The sequence below is a fragment of the Pinus tabuliformis genome, chromosome 1_2 (genome assembly GCF_031772625.1).
Source record: "Pinus tabuliformis cultivar Carrire ecotype Pingquan chromosome 1_2, CPIR1, whole genome shotgun sequence".
In the NCBI taxonomy this organism is placed as follows: Eukaryota; Viridiplantae; Streptophyta; class Pinopsida; order Pinales; family Pinaceae; genus Pinus; species Pinus tabuliformis.
Genome location: NC_142298.1, coordinates 314,493,410 through 314,514,072, shown reverse-complemented (window position 1 = coordinate 314,514,072; position 20,663 = coordinate 314,493,410). Strand labels below are relative to the sequence as shown.

General features: G+C 39.3%; 1 protein-coding gene across 2 annotated transcripts in view; it reads right to left on the bottom strand.

Annotated features, from left to right (window-relative positions):
- Positions 1 to 473: 473 nt before the first annotated feature.
- The window catches only part of LOC149205623 (NOL1/NOP2/sun family protein / antitermination NusB domain-containing protein), a 297,843-nt gene continuing 277,653 nt past the window's right edge, over positions 474 to 20,663 (bottom strand). The window contains exons 13-16 of one of the 2 annotated variants that reach the window (XM_089395126.1): positions 1,644 to 1,715; positions 1,144 to 1,229; positions 867 to 963; positions 474 to 719 (exon numbers count right to left, since the gene is read on the bottom strand). In XM_089395126.1, the coding sequence (XP_089251252.1) occupies positions 585 to 719; positions 867 to 963; positions 1,144 to 1,229; positions 1,644 to 1,715 (390 nt within the window). In that variant the 3' untranslated portion in view covers positions 474 to 584. The remainder of the gene's footprint in view (positions 720 to 866; positions 964 to 1,143; positions 1,230 to 1,643; positions 1,716 to 20,663) is intronic. The other variant, XM_089395127.1, reaches the window with a different exon arrangement.

Sequence of the window (20,663 nt, the reverse complement as noted above, 5' to 3'; positions counted from 1 at the left end):
GTTGGTATGCTAGCTGCACATGCATGCACCTACACACACAAAAGAATAAATTACTTAATGGTGCATGACAAGTTGACAGTTTAATCCTTCCCACTATACAAAATTGGTACAATCAAGAAGAGCGTCACAATGTCACATTACAATAAATAATGAGGCCAACTTCACCTTCATCTCCAGCCAGGCAAGCATGCTTTCAAGTTATTTGAGGATTTCCAATGAAGATGCTGTAGCTTCTTTCAGATAGATTAATAGATTTGACATCACTATCATAGCTGAATCGTTTAAGAAAGAAGCAACTCACAATCTGAATGTTAGTTATCTCGCTTAGGAATATGAATATAATCAGATGTAAATTAGTTTGTACAGCTTTAACTTCATTACTCAACATCAATGATAGCCTAATTGCTTTCATAAAACACTCAAATTATTACACATATGTTGAAGTTAAAAATTAGTCCATTATTGACAATTAATTAAAAGGATATTAAAAGCTTGCTTCAATAGACCAGAAAGTTATGTATGCACCCCACAGACCTGAAATTTATCACTTTATTTATTCTTCAAAGAATGTTATATGATTATATCTAAATAGAAACACGAAACAAGCGTGCTGCAAAAGCACCGTCAAGGAAATGCTTAGTTGGATGTGAAATGAAGAATCCCCCCTCAGAGATGAACTCACTTGGAACATATTTGTGCACTGCTTCAACAATGAATTCCTGTGATAAAAAACATGTTTTAACATCTTAAAATGTCTATAATTATGCTAACAAACACATATAAGCCCTCCATTCATTTAAGGAAATATCAGCTTTGATTGACAATCAACATTTACATGATTCACTAAATGTAAAAAAAATACATACTGGATGTCTAGTAAGAAATGATTCAACACGTTCGTTGTTTTCTCCTGGATCTACTGAGCAAGTACTGTAGACTAAAATGCCGCCAGGCTTCACCAACCTGAAAGTTGAATAATGTTAGAGGACACGTTTAGGATGAATATGCTATCAAACATTGGATAAAAAGGAAAGTACGACTCAAGAACTCCAGCAACCCACTACTAATACTAATGTTCAAAAAATTATGGAATTGTAAATGAAGATCTTCCTGGAAAAGCAGTAATAAGAAATTAGGTTCTACAATGAAGCTGCATCTAGGAGCTCATCTTGCAGTAATATTAGCTGCTCCAAATCCTTTAGTGTTCTCTTCCAACGCAAATCTGGTTTCTACATACATTGAAAGATAATATATCATATTTTTTGTTAACATTTCTTTAGACATGATAACATTGCCATGTGGCATGGGCTGCGAAGATCTCAAGAGTCAATATAAGAAGCAACTACTCAGCTATGTACGGAATAAACAATAAGATAAGGTTTGCTAACAATGACAAACATAATTAGTTCACAAGCTAGATTTCATGCAATATATAGAAAATAATCAGGAGGATATCATGAACTACAAACTTTAATGAATTAATGTGTGATGTGATTAATACAGAAAATGTAGAAATGAGGCATTGAAATTACTGATTACCTTGAAAGAAAATAAAAAAAGGAGAAAGACAGAGTCAGATAAATGGTAAATCATATCGAAATCTGAAATGTTTTGCAGAAAAGCAATTATCAACTGATACTAACCTTACACAGGACACCGAGACCACTACACGGAGCATCAAGCAACACTTTATCAGCCCTAATAGATGCTCCAGCCTGTTACAAAATCAATGGAAGTCTGCTTTAGTAGGAGATAACATGAAAAAATACTTGACTGCACAAAAGGGATGACATATACAATCATAAATATTGCATCAATTTTCCCTACAAGAACAATAAAAAGAAGCCATGATGCTGAAGATAACAGCAAACAAAATCATATTCCACGTATGCTCACACATATTTTGTGAAAAGCCAGAGTTTCACTTGGCAGGAATTTAGGAAATGGGTTCCCTAAATAGGTCATAAATACAGGTGTGTAGCACATACAAGTAGAGGTGAAATAGCTATTTAATTATGTCTGATAATTAATTTGATAGCTCAGATTGTAGATTTATTATTCAACATGAAGTATCACATCTCTGGAGTAATGGATTGAAGCATGCTTCTCAGAGAAACCTACACAAGAAATATCGCAATTCTTGACTAAATACCAGTGTTGATAATATCGGTATCGGCAAAATATCGGTGAGGGTCCAGAAAACATTTTATCGGCAATATCGGCGAAAATATCGGCAAATATCGGCAAGAATAAAAAATCAATTTTTTCATATTTTTAAACATAGCTGATATTTTCAAAATATGGCGATATTTTGCCGATATTTTCAAAACGGAAAATATCGCGATATTTACTCGGCGATAAATATCAACGTTGCAAATATCATTTAGGGGAATGTATAGTCAATGATCTGGAAAGAAACTTAAATGGAAATATCGGGAAAATATAGAAACACCTTAGAAAATATCGGCAAGCATAAACTTGGGCTTGAAAATTTTTGAAATGTTGGCAGCCTGAAGAACAAAAGAAAAATTGGAAAAATTGAGAGGAATCAGAGAGATTTGCAACAGCAAATTTATTAACATTAGATTGGAAATTTTAAATCAGTATTAAAATGGTTTAATTAAGGCTTACTAAAGAAGGCATGTTCTTCATGACCTTATCAAGAGCAGGAAAATGAAAATTTGAATTTGTATTCTACTTCTAGACACCAGAAGATGCCCATGTTGGCCTCCCAGTGATGAAGTTGGCCCTGCCAAAGAGACACCTATTCAACCCCTTCCAGCATGTATATATAGAGATCACTTGTCTCCACTCCAAGGTATTCGCATCTCATCTCATCAAGGGTACCTCTTATCTAGCATAAGCGAGGAGGACGAAGAAAGAGAAGGTCAAACAAGAAGCCGCATAGCGAAGGAGGATGAAGAAAGAGAAGGTCGAAGGAGAAGATGAATTCAAGAAAAGTTTCTCACACATATTATCTTCTGCTGCCCTCGCATGTGTGGATATTGAAGGTCTGAATTTCTGTGGTGAAGTCTGGTCACAAGTCTGAAAATTCTGAGGTAGAAGAGTTAGTGCAGACCTAGAGCAAGCTTGTGGAGAGGCTCCTTAAAGTGAATTGGAGAAGTTTGCCTTGGCATCTTGAGGCATCTTTTGGTTGTCATCTTTCTGGTTAGTTTGACTTTGATGTATCTCTTGTTGCATTGATTCTCTAAGGAAAAGGTTAGCTAGGTTTTTCTGCTAAGTTGGTTTTCCCATGGTAAAATCTTGTCGTCTCTTTGTGCATTGTGATCTCTATTGCTCTACTGTCTCTATGGTTGAATTTCTGAATGTATAATTGCTTACTAATACATTGAAAGAGAAAATAATCTTCTACATCATTGGAAGTAACTATCAAGCTTCAGAACTAAGTGTTGAAGAAAGTGTAACTAGGTTCGGTCTTCGTAATGACATGATCTTTGTAAATGATGAAATAAAAGAAATAAAATTACTTTTGTATGCCTTGTTACATGGGTTCCATGAGCAAGAGGTTTATTAGTTAGTGGCTCCCGTTGAGAGACTTAGGATTTATTCAAAGAGTCAATGTCATATAAAGAAGCTCTCCTTGAGCCTATGTTTAATGCATAGAAATGTATAGAAGCCCTCCAAAGACAAGCACAATCCCTCTTCAAGAAGTCAGCCTCCAAACGATATAAAAAGAAGTCATGTTGGCTCATATAAGGAGACACAACAGTTCACTCTGTCATGTCAGCTTATATGCATGACTAACCACAATAAATAGGCGTGTAAGATCCGCATTACAGGAAGAATGGGAACTCGGATGCCTCTGAAACGTCAGTGGTAATTACAGTGAGTAATTATAGACTTAAGACCTCGCAAATCTCAAAGATCTCTGTTCTTTGGATGGGTACCACAAAGATGAATTTTTTGGTCTCCTCATTGTCTTAATGAATACAGTCTCGGTGATCACAGTCATCACTGAAGCAACATTACAGTCTCGGCATATTTGTGAAGAGGAGGATCTTGAAGTAACAGTCTCTGTCTCGACCTACATTCTAGATGCAGTCATAATCTCGGCATAGAAGTAATCATGTAGACATGTTAAGTTTTAGGTATGTTCTATGGTAGAGCAATTGATTTCAATTTCTTTTCCAGATTAGCAATCACATTAGCATAAAGTAAACTGCAGATAGAACATAAATATAAATCGCAAAAGACAAGCCAAGACAAGAGGACACAAGATGTGGCGCCAATGAGGGACAAAACCCAATGTGGGGAAACCCTTGATCAATTCTTCTTTTATGTTCTTCAAAGTTCAGCAGAGAAAGTGAGAGAGATATTTACAATAGAAGTCAATATTTTGACTTTTGATATCGCATGAGATTAGTTGAAGACATATTGCTTCAACTGATTCTCTAAGGTGACTCCTTCACCTATCATAGTGCTGCCTTTCATCCATTTGCTGCACATAACCATGTGACACCATGCTGTACTGTCACATGTGTTGAACCTTGATGACTGAGCTGCTCTCATCTTCATCCTACTCATCATGTTGCATCTTCCATGGTCTTATTCATCATCAAGTTGCCCATGCTCATGATCTCATTCATCATTATGCTGCCCATGATCTCGTTTATCATTATGCTACCCATGATCTCATTTATCATCATGCTGCCCATGCTCATATCATCATGCATCATTATGCTGCTCATGATCTCGTTTATCATCATGCTGCCCATGCTCATTTCATCATGCATCATTATGTTGCTTATGATCTCGTTTATCATCATGCTGCCCATGATCTCATTTTAATGCTACTGTAGGATTTCATAGATCCTCTTGCCACAAGAATACGTTGATGATACATGTGCCAAGGATTTCCTCATCGAATCCTTATCTCATCATAGAGTCATAGCAAGACAGTAATATAACTTACTACGGTTCCATGGCCTTGACTGTGACTCCATTTGATTGTGACTTTGCTTGACTATTGTTTCATGCCTTTGCTGCGGTTATGCCTTCATGTATTGACCCAATTCATAGATCATAGATGCATCCTTATCCTACTAAATATGACTACACCTAATATGTCTCCTTTGATTGTGTTTGAGTGTCACCATTGATTGCGTCGGAGTGTCACCATTGACTGCATATGAGTCTTCATAACTACGTAGGAATATCTCTATCATGAACAGCGTATAAGTCTTTCTGATCTACATATATGTCTCCATTATGGACAGCGTATAAAGTCTTCTCCTCTACAGCATTTAGGGTTTCACGTGGTTGTAGTTTAGGGCTGCGTAAACCTTCACACCTTGGCAGCTACAGGTCTCTTATTAACTGCGGCCAGATCTCCTTGACATTATTATGACTGTGGCTTCTTCCATGCATTATGACTGCGGCTTCTTCCATGCGTTATGACTGCGGCTCTTCCATATGAATGTCACTGCGTGTAAGGAGTCTCTCTGTATAAGTGACTTTCAGAACAGTGTATAAGAACAGCATATAAGGTCTCCTTATGAACAGCGTGTAAGGTCTCCTCGTGATCAGTATAAGTCTGCATTGGATTAGGGCATCATCTGCAGCTAGGGCTCCTTCTAGGCCAGCGTATTCTTTAGTTCTCTCCTTCTCCAAAAACCCAAGACGTGGAGAGGAGATCACATTAAGAGTGTGTCTGTAAATGACTTCAAGTCCTCTATATTTATACTAAAAACGTAGATGATGAATAGACACGACTATTGGGCTTCTGAGCCTACTCAAGTTGTTGGTCGATTTGATAATTTGTCTTATAACATAAATAAATTCATAACTCCATGAATACTTATCGGAATCGGATGATCTTTAGATCAATCCTACACCTCTCGATGAGAGGGATTCAATAAAAATATCAGCTGCCATAAATAAGATGACCCACATGGAGTTTGGCCCTAGTTGCCAATTTTAACACTCCCTCTCAACTAGGGAGAACTCCATCTGCTGATCCATATGTCCGACTGTACTATCTCTGCCATCAGTGCCCTGCACTGCTCTACTCAGCTCTGCTAGCTCTGCTCAGCTCCACTAGCTCTACTCAGCTCTGCTGGCTCTACTGAGCTTTGCTGGCTCTGCTTTGCTCAGCTCAGCTCAGCTCTGCTCAACTCTATTGGCTCTACTCTGCTCTGCTTAGCTCTACTCAGCTCTGCTGGCTCTGCTCAGCTCAGCTCTGCTGGCTCTACTCAGCTCTACTCAGCTCTGCTCTGCTCAGCTTTGCTTTGCTCAGCTCTGCTGGCTCTGCTCAGCTCTGCTGGCTCTGCTCAGCTCTGCTGGCTCTGCTCAGCTTTGCTGGCTCTACTCAGCTCTGCTGGCTTTGCTCAGCTCTGCTTTGCTCAGCTCAGCTCTGCTCTGCTCAGCTCAGCTCTGCTCAGCTCTATTGGCTCTACTCTACTCTGCTTAGCTCTACTCAACTCTGCTGGCTCTGCTCAGCTCAGCTCTGCTATGCTTTGCTCGCTCTGCTCTGCTCTACTTAGCTCTGCTCTGCTGAACCATGAAGAAGAAGAATTGATCGAGAATGTCTCATACCATTCTCCACTGACCCGAAGTCAGTCTCAGAGTGCGTACCACTAGTCCCAAACTAGTCTCAACCGACCCAAAGTCAGCGTCATAGTGGGTACCACTCCTACTACTGGTCCCAGACCAGTATCATCAGTCTCAGAGAGTGTACCACTGGTCCCAGACCAGTCTCAACTGACCCGAAGTCAGTGTCATAGTATGTACCACTCTTACTGGTCCCAACCAGTCCTCCACTGACCCGAAGTCAGTCTCAGAGTATGTACCACTGGTCCCAGACCAGTCTCAATTGACCCGAAGTCAGCATCATAGTGGGTACAACTCCTACAACTGGTCCCAGACCAGTATCATTGATCCCAAATCAATGAAGGTCATCCTAGCATAGGGAGTACGGTAGATACAGCGATGCGTCCATCGGTACTACTATGGTCCCTATCCTCATTTCCCTGCTCACTGATAAGATGAGAGGTACTTCCCATGAGTCCTAGACTGCATGGGTAGGATGCCTTGATAGGAGAACTAATCATCCTGTCCACAGGAGAGCGAATCATCCTGTCTAGTGGATGCCACGAAGAACTAATCATCCTGGCCCATAGGAGATCGAATCATCCTGTTCCGCAATCACCATGGAGAACATATCATCCAGGTCTCACAGGAGAACTAGTCATACTGCTACACAATCGTCATGGAGAACACATCATCCAGACCTCACAGGAGAACTAATCATCCTGCTACACAATCGTCATGGAGAACACATCATCCAGACCTCACAGGAGAACTAATCATCCTGCTACATAGTCGTCATGGAGAACACATCATCCAGACCTCACAGGTGGCCATGCTAGCAGCAATATACTTTGCCTCGGCGGTGCTCAAAGCCACCGACTTCTGCTTCTTGCTCATCCAGGATATCGAAGCAGATGCCAAGGAGAACTAGCACTGAGAAGTGCTCTAGTGATCCTCCACACTGCCTGCCCACTCAGCATTCGAATAATCATGTGGTTTCATATTTTCAGCAGTGTATCTCAATCCATGAGAGATTGTGCCCCGAAGATATCTCAAAAGATTCTTGGCACCAATCTAGTGAGGCTCAACCAAATATGAGCTCATCATGCTAGCTGCAATACATATGTCCAGACGGAAGTTCACCAAGAACATCAACGCGAATGAGTTTATGAAACTCAGAGGCATTTCCCAAATCTGGTCCGACATCACTACCATATAACTTCTGAAAGTTAAGATTCCCAAGGTAGTCACAGGCTTGCAGTTTATTATTCCACATCCGGAATCCAACTCCCTCTTACTTCTGCAAATGAGAGGGTCTGCACCAGTCAGAAATAGGTTGTCCTCATAAGGTGCTGGTATGAGAGGTCTATCATCCACAACCTTCGGATGGTTTGGATTGGTTTCACTCCTAGTGAATCTCAGCTTCATCAAACAGCTATTGATCCTCTCATACTACGCCCGAGGTGTTTTGCTTCAAGCCATAGAGGGCTTTCTTCCACCTGCATAAGTGAGATTCCTGATTATCAATCTCAAACCCCTCGGGTTGTTCCACACCTGTGGACCTGCCCATCGATGAGTGCCACCCTGTAACCTTCGACTTCCATTGCTGAAATGGAAACCAGGTTCTTCTTGCGATCAGGTACATAAAAGAGATTTTGTAAATGAATTGAGTTACCTCCATTCAGTTGAGGGATAACATTCCCAACATCCTTTCCGGGATAGGTGGCATCGGCTCCAAGTATAATCCCACGATTGTTTCCATCTCTACCAAATTAGAGAGTGTACCCTTCTATCCGATGAAGTGCCTTGAAACACTACAATCAATAAGCCAGATTCCCAAAAAATCTGAAGGAGAGGGCCAATACAAGATAACACTTCTTTATCTTATCAGAAACAATATTTGATTCTTCATACCTGGGGTTCCTTGCTTTCTTTGAAGAGTTGGCCGTGTCCTTGATGACCTGCATTACTTGTCATTCCTTTGATCATTGAAGATGTCTCTGCCATTCGGACACTCCTTCGCATAATGGCCGAACTTATTGTAACCAAGGCATCCGCCTTTCCTTCCACCCTTAGATCCGAACTTCCCAATGAAGTGATCTTTAGGTAGGCCATCAGAAACTTTCGTTGCGCCATTCTGATAATATTCTCTGCTTTGACTTCACCCTTGGTGAATTAGAAGAGGGATGAGGAACCCATTGATCCTTTTGTCATGTCCCAACTGTCTTCGGTGATTTCTCTTTCACTCTTGCTTGGACATTGTCTTCACCTCAGCTCTGATACCATGTTAAGTTTTAGGTATGTTCTATGCTAGAGCAATTTATTTCAATTTATTTTCCAGATTAGCAATCACATCAGCATAAAGTAAACTGCAGATAGAACATAAATATAGATCGCAGAAGACAAGCCAAGACAAGAGGACACAAGATGTGGCGCCAACCAAAGACAAACCCCAATGTGGGGAAACCCTTGATCAATTCTTCTTTTATGTTCTTCAAAGTTCAGTAGAGAAAGTGAGAGAGATATTTACAATAGAAGTCAATATTTTGACTTTTGATATCGCATGAGATCAGTTGAAGACATATTGCTTCAACTGATTCTCTAAGGTGACTCCTTCACCTATCATAGTGTTGCCTTTCGTCCATTTGCTACACATAACCGTGTGACACCATGTTGTGCTGTCACATGTTTTGAACCTTGGTGACTGAGCTGCTCTCATCTTCACGCTGCTCATCATGCTGCGTCTTCCATGGTCTTATTCATCATCAAGTTGCCCATGCTCATGATCTCATTCATCATTATGCTTCCCATGATCTCGTTTATCATTATGCCACCCATGCTCTCATTTATCATCATGCTGCCCATGCTCATATCATCATGCATCATTATGCTGCTCATGATCTCGTTTATCATCATGCTACCCATGCTCATATCATCATGCATCATTATGCTGCTCATGATCTCGTTTATCATCATGCTGCTTATGATCTCATTTATCATCATGCTGCCCATGATCTCATTTTAATGCTACTGTAGGATTTCATAGATCCTCTTGCCACAGGAATACGTTGATGATACATGTGCCAAGGATTTCCTCATCGAATCCTTATCTCATCATAGAGTCATAGCAAGACAGTAATATAACTTACTACGGTTCCATGGCCTTGACTGTGACTCCATTTGATTGTGACTTTGCTTGACTGTTGTTTTATGCCTTCATGTATTGACCCAATTCATAGATCATAGCTGCGTCCTTATCCTACTGAATATGACTACACCTAATACGTCTCCTTTGACTGTGTTTGAGTGTCACCATTGACTGCGTATGAGTGTCACCATTGACTGCATATGAGTCTTCATAACTGCGTAGGAATATCTCTATCATGAACAACATATAAGTCTTTCTGATCTGTGTATATGTCTCCATTATGGACAGCGTATAAAGTCTTCTCCTCTACAGCATTTAGGGCTTCACGTGGCTGTAGTTTAGGGCTGCGTAAACCTTCACACCTTGGAAGCTACAGGTCTCTTATTAACTGCGGCCAGATCTCCTTGACATTATTATGATTGCGGCTTCTTCCATGCATTATGACTGCAACTTCTTTCATGTGTTATGACTGTGGCTCTTCCATATGAATGTCACTACGTGTAAGGAGTCTCTCTATATAAGTGACTTCCAGAACAATGTATAAGAACGACGTATAAGGTCTCCTTATGAACAGCATGTAAGGTCTCCTCATGATCAGTGTAAGTCTGCGTTGGATTAGGGCATCATCTGCAACTAGGGCTCCTTCTAGGCCAACGTATTCTTTAGTTCTCTCCTTCTCCAAAAACCCAAGACGTGGAGAGGAGATCACATTAAGAGTGTGTCTGTAAATGACTTCAAGTCCTCTATATTTATACTAAAAACGTAGATGATGAATAGACACGACTATTGGGCTTCTGAGCCTACTCAAGTTGCTGGCCGACTTGACAATTTGTCTTATAACATAAATAAATTCATAACTCCATGAATACTTATCGGAATCGGATGATCTTTAGATCAATCCTACACCTCTCGATGAGAGGGATTCAATAAAAATATCAGCTGCCATAAATAAGATGACCCACATGGATTTTGGCCCTAGTTTCCAATTTTAACAAGACACATTCATGATCTTGATGGAGGCATAGCTACAAGGTCATAATCTCAGTGAATCCAGGTGCAGCTCTCATATATACATACATATCTCAGTGCATAGATCTCGTTGTTTTGGTGTAGATCTCGATGAAGGTGCAACAGAGATGCATCTGTGATGATCTTGGTGATGGCCTCATTGTTGCAGCAGTAATGATCTCGATGGTGCATTAGTAATAGCCTCGGTGTAGCAGCAGTGATGATGATGATCTCAGTAGTGACAAAGAAGAGGATTAGTGTTTTGGTCTTGGAGTGGCCTAATAGGTCAATGGTCATGGTCTTGGTATTCGTCAATAGGAATCTCTATAAGAAGAATTCCGTTTGAGTTTTCCTCTCAAAGAGTGAGAGGTTTTGGCCTTGGCTTAACTATTTGATGGACTAAGAAGACACACTCTAATAATAACAAGAGAAGATTGTGTTAATAAGAAAAGTTAAAAATAACTCACAGATAGTTATCATGGCGAAAAGAATCTCATTAACTTCATTTGCCCTAGATTCTTCAACATGGTATCGGAGCCTAAGGTGTTGAAGTCAAAGGAAGGGCATAAAAGAGACATTCAAAGATCAAGCTTCAAGAAGGGCATCAAAGCAAGTTGAGGGGCTTTGTGTTTCAAAACCTACATCAAAGATTGAAGAATCCGTCTACAACGACAAGGGTTTTTGTCTATATAATCAAGGAGACAGTCTACAATAGCAAGATAATTCAGGATAAGTACTACAGTGAGACTGATTTGATCCTTATCTGAAGTTCTCAGATAATTTCATAGTCTCATACTACCCACAATCTTGGTGCCAGGATCAAGTAATCTCAATCAAAAGATGAAGGGTTCATAACTCGAGTACATGACAACAATTTCGGTGCTTCCCACAGTTTCAGTGTATGTCATATAATGATCTCCATAATAACATGATCTCATCATACTAGTGACAGTCACTACCTCAGATTGAATCCTTTTCTATAAAGAATGCAGTCTTGACAACTCAGATTCATGATGCATACTCGATGACATATTGAGGTGGATCATCTACAGCATAGCGCTCAGAAATAGGTCTAGGTACTATAAGGTGATCGTAGCAAGTAACCTTGATGCTCTATGATTCTACATGATGCTGCATACTACAAGGTTCACTTGTGTGATAGCAATACAGTGCCATCTCAAATCATAAGGATCAAATGTATAAGTCATAGTAACTTGAAGGAAAGCTTCCTATTGTTACAACAAGGATCTCATCCAGAGGAAGCATCAATGCATTTGCTTCAACCACTTTCAACATGATCAAGGTGAAGATTTTATCTTCACATGTCAAGTAAGTATTTTTCATTAATCAATTTGGTAAAATGACTTCATGATTGCAAGGAGATCTATAGGTTGGATGGGTCATCAAAGGTCCTTGCATGGAATAAGGAGGATTGTCATAATCCTCATAGATAAGAGAAGTTAGTGAACATATCAAGGAAAAAGGTCTCCTTTGAATTCATGGGAGGGAACTCTTAAGGTCCTCTCATCCCTATGTAGCAGGAGAGGAGACATAAAAGAGATATATGAAATACTAGAAGATATATTCTCTGAATAATGCAGAAAAGAAGGTCATATCACTTAGACCTGATCTACACAAAATTGAAGGTATCAAAGAATGAAGGGATATCTTCACGAGATCTCAATTGGGAGATCTAGGGAGATGATAAGAAGATAATCATCATTGTTCTTAAATACACTAACTGATAAGCAAGGTAACAAGTGTCCTTGGGACAAGAAAGTTACCTAATTTAACAAGTTGTGGTATCTATGCAAGATAGAAAAAGGACAAGTTGTGGGCAAAAGTGTTAAAGGCTAAAGGACTCAAACATTTGCAGAAAGGAAAGGGAAGTTTCGTCCTCAAGCAAAACATAACAATATAGCTAAGATTCAATGCTATGAAAAGCTCATATAACCGGAAAGATGGAGGAAGCTGAAGAAAAAGATCAAGGAAAGAGGGAGCAACAAATCTCTACTATGTTTGAGATGGTCTCCTTCACAAAAGGGTCCTATCATAAGCTCCTAAATCTTTTGTTATAGATATGACCATGATAATAAGATGCATCGTGGCATCATGGAAGCATTAGAAACAAGAGCTTGTGGCATTACCATGGGAATCATGAAGGACAAAATTCATGGCAATCAAACATGAAGGATATAGCTCTTGGGATACTCATTAGACATTGAAGGAAAGGAAGAGGTCATCCAAGACAAGGCTCATCATACATCAAGTCAGCAAAAGGAAACATCTGCCAGATGGGGATATGAAAGATCCTCAAGATTCTCTGATGGAATCCTCATCGGAGGGTTCACTAATCTAGAGAGGAAGCATGTGTTTCATCAAAAACTCCAACTTTTGGAATTCATGGATGATGTTATGAGAGAAGAAGCAGATCAATGGGTTAAAGACACTTCAACCAAGGAAGCTGTTGAAAGAAGCCTAGATGACCTAAAGGTAAAATGAGGTATGTATGCTTGTATGTAATATTATAAAGTCATGTCATATGCTTGCAAGTAACTCGTATCGCTACTTCTATCTTGAGAATCATGATCAAGAGAAAAAGGATCTCCTCCTCTGAAAGGATGCACGAAGGCATAAGTCACATTACATGAAGTCAACATAATATGTCCTCATATGAAGTATGAGGTGGTTGACTACAATTAAGAAGCTTTGATTGGAAGCTTCTGGGAATGGAATGTGTGAGGAAGGAAGAGATCGTGAGATATGAAACCATGATGAAGGCGATCAACATCCAAAAGACCAAAAAGATTTGACTAGGAAATCTCCCGGAAAGATATGAAGACTCTGATGAAAGTCTTTAAAAGATGAAGACCCTTGACAATGGATATCTTTAGGAGATGCGTCAATGTGTATGCAACATGTTGATACCTATATGAAGATGTCATGATGAAGAGCCATCTCGTAAGGTATGACTTGCTTTAATGTTATGTTTTGATTTTTTGAATAATATATGGATGAGTTCATGCAGGGCTACTAGAACAAGAGTTGTAAGTACTAGTACAACTGGCATTCATGTGATGGATGGAAATTCCTAAAAGAAACATGATGAGGAAGAAGTAGCCATATGACAAAGGTTCCAAATATGTATCAAGAAGGCCACTTTCTAGGAAGAAAGGAATGACATGACAAACCAAGAAGGAGAGTGATGGATGGTTAATGCCCTACAAGGAAGAATCTTGACTGAATTTCATGACATCAAGGAAAGAAATTGATCAAGCAGTTGAAGGACCCACGAAGAAGAAGTTGTTGATGAAAAGGAGAGTCCCTAGTTAAGAGGGAGCTCTGACAAGTCCCTAATTGAGAGGGAGCTTGGGCAAGTTCCTAGTTAGAGGGAACTTGGGTACATTCCTTTACAAGAATGGGCATATCTTCCTTAGCTAAGAGGGAGAGATAGACATAACATTCTTGTCTTCACCTAGGAAGAAAGAATGGAAGGATTGGGTAATCATCTGGCATCTGATGCTCTTTGAGGATGTGTAGGGCATCCAACATAAGAGTAGGCAAGAGGACCGATATTCTTTGAGGGTTGGGAACCCAAGATAAGAATAGTCCAAGAAGGTCATACTCAATGAACACTTGGGTGGGTATGTACCTTGAGAGACAATGATGAAGGTGTCTATAGCCATTGGTCTCATCAACATTGTGCTCTGATCTAATGAGAGATAGAGTTGTTAGTCAAGGTCTTGCTGTGGAAACGATGTTGGTTACTAGGATGCTATACAAATGGGTTACCAATCTGATTCTTCTTATGAGAAATTCTTCAGATTGAGAATGACCAAGTACCATTATGAATACCTCCCTAGTTAAGAGGGAGTGTTGAAGAAAGTGTAACTAGGTTTGATCTTCATAATGACATGATCTTTGTAAATGATGAAATAAAAGAAATAAAATTATTTTTGTATGCCTTGCTACATGGGTTTCATGAGCAAGAGGTTTATTTGTTAGTGGCTCCCATTGAGAGCCTTAGGATTTATTCAAAGAGTCAATGTCATATGAAGAAGCTCTTCTTGAGCCTATGTTTAATGTATAGAAATGTGTAGAAGCCCTCCAAAGACAAGCACAATCCCTCTTGAAGAAGTCGGCCTCTAAACGATATAAAAAGAAGTCATGTCAGCTCATATAAGGAGACACAACAGTTCACTCTCTCATGTCAGCTTATATGCATGACTAACCACTATAAATAGGCATGTAAGATCCGCATTACAGGAAAAACAGGAACTTGGATGCCTCTGAAACTTCGGTGGTAATTACAGTGAGTAATTACAGTCTTAAGACCTCGCAAATCTCAGAGATCTTTGTTCTTCGGATGGGTACCACAGAGATGAATTTTTCGGTCTCCTCACTGTCTTAATGAATATAGTCTCAACCTCCTCACAGCCTCGGTGATCACAGTCATCATTGAAGCAACATTACAGTCTCGACATATTTGTGAAGAGGAGGATATTGAAGTGACACTCTCTGTCTCGGCCTACATTCTAGATGAAGTCATAATCTTGGCATAGAAGTAATCATGTAGACACAATCATGATCTTGATGGAGGCATAGCTACAAGGTCATAATCTCAGTGAATCTAGGTGCAACTCTCATATATACATACATATCTTAGTGCACAGATCTCGTTGTTTTGGTGTAGATCTCGATGAAGGTGTAGCAGAGTTGTAGTAGTGATGATCTTGGTGATGGCCTCAATGTTGCACCAGTAATGATCTCGATGGTGCATTAGTAATGGCCTCGGTGTAGTAGCAATGATGATGATGATCTCAGTAGTGACAAAGAAGAGGATTGGTGTCTTAGTCTTGGAGTGGCCTAATAGGTCACGGGTCATGGTCTTGGTATTCGTCAATTGGAATCTCTATAAGAAGAATTTCGTTTGGGTTTTCCTCTCAAAGAGTGAGAGGTTTTGGCCCTGGCAGAAAGCCAACATCTTGTCTTCTTGTCTCTTTTGCTTTGGTAACTATTTGATGGACTAAGAAGACACACACTAATAATAACAAGAGAAGATTGTGTTAATAACAAAAGTTAAAAATACCTCACAAATAGTTATCATGGTGAAAAGAATCTCATTAACTTCATTTGCCCTAGATTCTTCAAAACTAACTACTAGTATCAACAGGACTAACCTGTAGAACAAAACAATTAAAATTGGCCAAAAACCTGTGGTTTGTCTATTAAATTTGCATTTCTCTAGTTAAACCTATGGACTAGTACCCATGATGTGTAATATTCCTTTTTAATAATTTAGCTAAAAATATCAAGAAAATGTTACAGCAGAAATTTTGCCAGAAATTTTAATAAAATGCCATACAAATCCACATAAATTTTCATGAAATATTCCAACACAATTTCGCACAAGAAATACTGGCACACATGAAATTGCAAATATAAAACCCACAAATGTTATAACTCAAATACACATGAGAAATGACAACAAACTCGGCAAAATTCAGCCTTATTATTTATAATAGGGTTGTGAGAACCTGTTACAAATACCAGCAAAAATCTAAATGGCTGATGATAGCTATTACATCACTAGAAATGAACCTTGAATAGGAGATCTAGGTGATCCTCGCTTCCTACCCATAGATCTGCTCCAGATCTGCTCACCAATTGATGTCGATGAAGCTCTATGAGATTTGTGAATGAAATCTCCATAATAGTGAGTTGGGGTTTCGTCCAACACACCAAGACACCCAAGCGTTTTCATCCTAGGGCTCTTTGAACCTTAAAACCAAGTTCTCAAAAACTTCTCAAGAGAAAATAATCCAAAACCAAGATGCCCCAATGACTTTCTTTCCCCTCCTTTAAAGATTTGATGGATCTCCCTCCAACCTTCTAGAAACACTTATTATTATTATTTTATTTTCATTCTAGAAGCTCCTCCCTTTTATTTTATCTAGGTGACTCTTTTTATATTATTTTATTTAAGTCACTTTTAATCCCAGAGAATGATTATTTCTGCCTCTACGATCTCTTTGGCCATTGAAAGTCACTTTTCACCATCCCATCCTATAGATCTCTTCATCCCAGTTCCAAGGAACTATTACACTAAGGTGTTTCTCCAAATAATCTACTCCAAATAACACTTTTAGTGTATTTAATTAAATATGCTTGATAACGACCCAGTTTTACGTGAATTGTCGAAATGCAACAAAACCAAGAACGAACTGTGTAGAACTAACCTTGATGATGAAATATAGCAAACGAACCCTGTCGGACCCCATAAATCTCCAAAACCCTTCAGGCCCATTGATGATGTAATCTCACTCATGTGACCTGGATAACAACCTCTGGAAATCCACCCTAACCACATCATGAGGGAAACCAAACATGTGGACATTACAAATTCTCCTGCCCAAGATTGCTTTCCCTCAAACAATCCACATCTACCAATTGTAAAAGCATTTATACACCAACACCAGGATCCCATATGAACCATTGTGTCACATCATGCCTTCGTGCCACCCAATCATGAATGGAACCCTCGATACCTAGATCCCAAACAAACCTCTGACTCATCCTACCACCAATAGATCCACCTAGATCCCAATGCCACCATGGCCATCCATCATCACCCATGTCCCATGGCTCCAACTGCACTTAGCCCCTGGATATGGATGTTGTTCCATAAATTTTCCACTCAGTAGGATACCGACTCATCACTTCTCTCCAATCCATCTCCTGGCATGGACCTTGTGCATAAGCGCCCATACAAGATTCAATCCCACCATGTTGATGTTAGGCTAGCACAACTGGAATGCTGATGAAATGTTGGCTTATATCTCTGTCTTGTCCAACCTATAATTCCCCTCCGAAATATTCATCCCTTTCTTTCACATGCCGTATTTTCTTCGCTCCATGCAAAAGTGGACTTGTGCTACCGCAAGCCCGCTCTATATACTCCTAAAGACGGCTCCTCTAAAGCACCCTAGTATATTTCTCTTGTTGTTGCGCTAGGGATTTTAGTTGTTCCCAAACACTGGAAAGATTGGTAGCAGTGAGGGCACACCTAACTCCAAGAAACTCAAGTTCACCATTCTGATGTAATATGGTGTCTTGGAGTATCCTAGTCTTATCCTTTATTGCTAGAATATCTATCTTACGACACTTCATCTTTTTCTGGTGGCTGTCGCCTGGAGGTTCGAAAGCCACTCTGGGTGTCTCCTACTCAACCATCTCATCCATCACTATCACCTGAGCCTTCAATGGGCTCTCCAAAAGAGTAGACTCATGATCCTCACGATGCAATTTAGGCATTTATGCGTCATGCCTCTCCTCGTGATCATGCAAGCTAGAGCGTTCTACATGCAACTTCAATCCATTCATGGACCCTTCAACCCTTTCCTCAATCAGTTTACTATTGGGTGCATTATATTCTTTCCATGACTAGCTTCACGAATTGTACTTTTGAGATAAAAAATTATTCCAATTCATCTTCCAAAATATGCTCTGTTACAATCACACTTGATTTGTATGCTAAACTTGGCCCACCAAAGATAACTCATCTTCTATCAGAGATAAATAATGCCAGCAATAAAATATCTCTCGACCTCAATGATTAGCACTAACTTGGCTCCTAACACACATAATGAACTTTACCTGATAGCATAAGAATTGAGTTTGCAAAGGAAAAGATGGTTGCCCAAGATGCACTCAACCCTTCCACAATATAGCTCGGCCTTCTACAATATATATTGATCTCTGCAACACTACAATAGGCTCGACTTCAAGAGGCAACAATTCTTCCTACAGAAGAGGATAAAATTGACCTCCCAAGACTGACAAATCCAACCTTAATTGATACAAATCTCAGCTTGCCAAAATTATTGATCCCAACCTCTGATTAATGATGGATCTGATCTACTAAAAAGAAGTTGAGTATGTGACCTGCAATTCAATGATTTAGCTTCTCAAGTAGTCATTTGCTTATGCTAGGGTTTCTGGCTTCCACGAATCGAAGATGAAATTACCCTTTAACCCCTTAGGCTGGTAGAAACCAGCTCTGATACCATTGTAATATTCCTTTATATTGATTTAGCTAACAATACCAATAAAATGTTATAGTAGAAATTTCGCCAGAATTTTTAAAAATGTCATACAAATCAACATAATTTTTCATGAAATATTCCAGCACAATTTTGCACAAATACCGACACAAATGAAATTACAGATATAAAACCCAGAAATGCTATAACTCAAAATTACACACAATAAATGGCAGCAAACTCAGCTAAATTCAAGCTTGCTATTTATAATAGGGTTCTGAGAAACTGTTACAAACACCTGCAAATATCTAAATGGCTGAAAATAGTTATTACATCACTGTAAATGAACCCCAAATTGGAGATCTGGGTGATCCCCACTTGCTACCCACATATATGCTCCAAATCTGCTTACCAACTAATTTTGATGAAGCTCTATGAGATTTCGAAATGAAATCTCCACAATATCGAGTTGGGGTTTTGTCCAACACACGAAGAAACCCAAGGGTTTTCATCCTAGGGCTCTCTGAACCTGAAACCCAAGTTCTCAAAAACTTCTCAAGGGAAAATAATCCAAAACCAAGATTCCCCAATGACTTGCTTTCCCCTCTTTTAAAGATTTGATGGATCTCTCTCTAACCTTCTAGAAGCACTTTTATTTTATTATTTTATTTTCATTCTAGAAGCTCCTCCCTTTTATTTTATCTAAGAGACTCCTTTTATTTTATTTTATTTAAGTCACATTTAATCTCGAATTATGATTATTTTGTCTCTACAATCTCTCTGGCCATTGAAAGTCACTTTTCATCATCCCATCCTCCAGATCTCTTCATCCTGGTTCCAACGAGTTATTACACTAAGGTGTATTTCCAAATAATCTACTCCAAATAACAATTTTACCATATTTAATTAAAATATGCTTGATAATAACATCGTTTTATGAGATTCATCGTGGTGCACATACACAAAGATGGGGGGCGGACCTACCCATGGTTTTGTGCATGGGTTTTGCACATGGTTTTGGGCATGAATGTTTTCTTCCCATGGTATTTTGTAGATCCAGTCAAGGGAACTACAATTATGTTCTAACCTAGGGTAAATGGACTGGGGTTTATGAATGCTTCGGCATGTATATATATGTACTGTAACATTGAAAGGAATATAATCAAAAATCAATGTGGTAGTCTCGGTTTTGGGATCTAGGGGAAAGTCTTTGTGCATATTTTTTAATGTTCTCGCTATTGTATATTTTTTTGTTTGAAGAATTCATTTGCAAGTAATTTATGTACAGGGTTAAAACCCACAATGACTTGAGTTCTTTGCCATTTTTTGCTCTTCTTCAATTTTTGCAGTCTCATTTGTTTCCCTGTCCTTTTTATCTTTACATTTGTGATCTGGTGTCCACACTCCCTGACATGTGAAACATATTTTTCTCTCTTCTCATTTGATTTATGATCTTTCTTGGGAGTTCTAGAAACTTCTTTTGCTTTGGCTCCTCATCCTTTCCAAATGTGGACCCTCCAAAAATTCTCCTCACCAAATTTCTTTTGACAAGAGGGTCAACACTAAGGGCTATGAGTTGCCTTAGTGACTCATCCAACCTTTGTTGGCCTTTGGCCAATTCACTCTAGATCCTCGATAGATCATCCATGTCCCTCATGCTACCAGATGCTCTACCTGCTTGTAAGCTCACTTGTACCTACATGTACTCCTAACTCTGACATGCTCTTGTATCTGCAACTTATAACCACCTACTTAAAATTTTCCAACCTCAGACCTGTGGTTATGGGCCCCCAACTGTCCAAAGTCAAACTTTGTTAGCTACAGGTCACATCCATCAACAAAATAATCTTCCCTGTACCTGTGAATACTTGCTATAACCCAATCATTGGAAATAATTCAACACTAATGGATGCTTG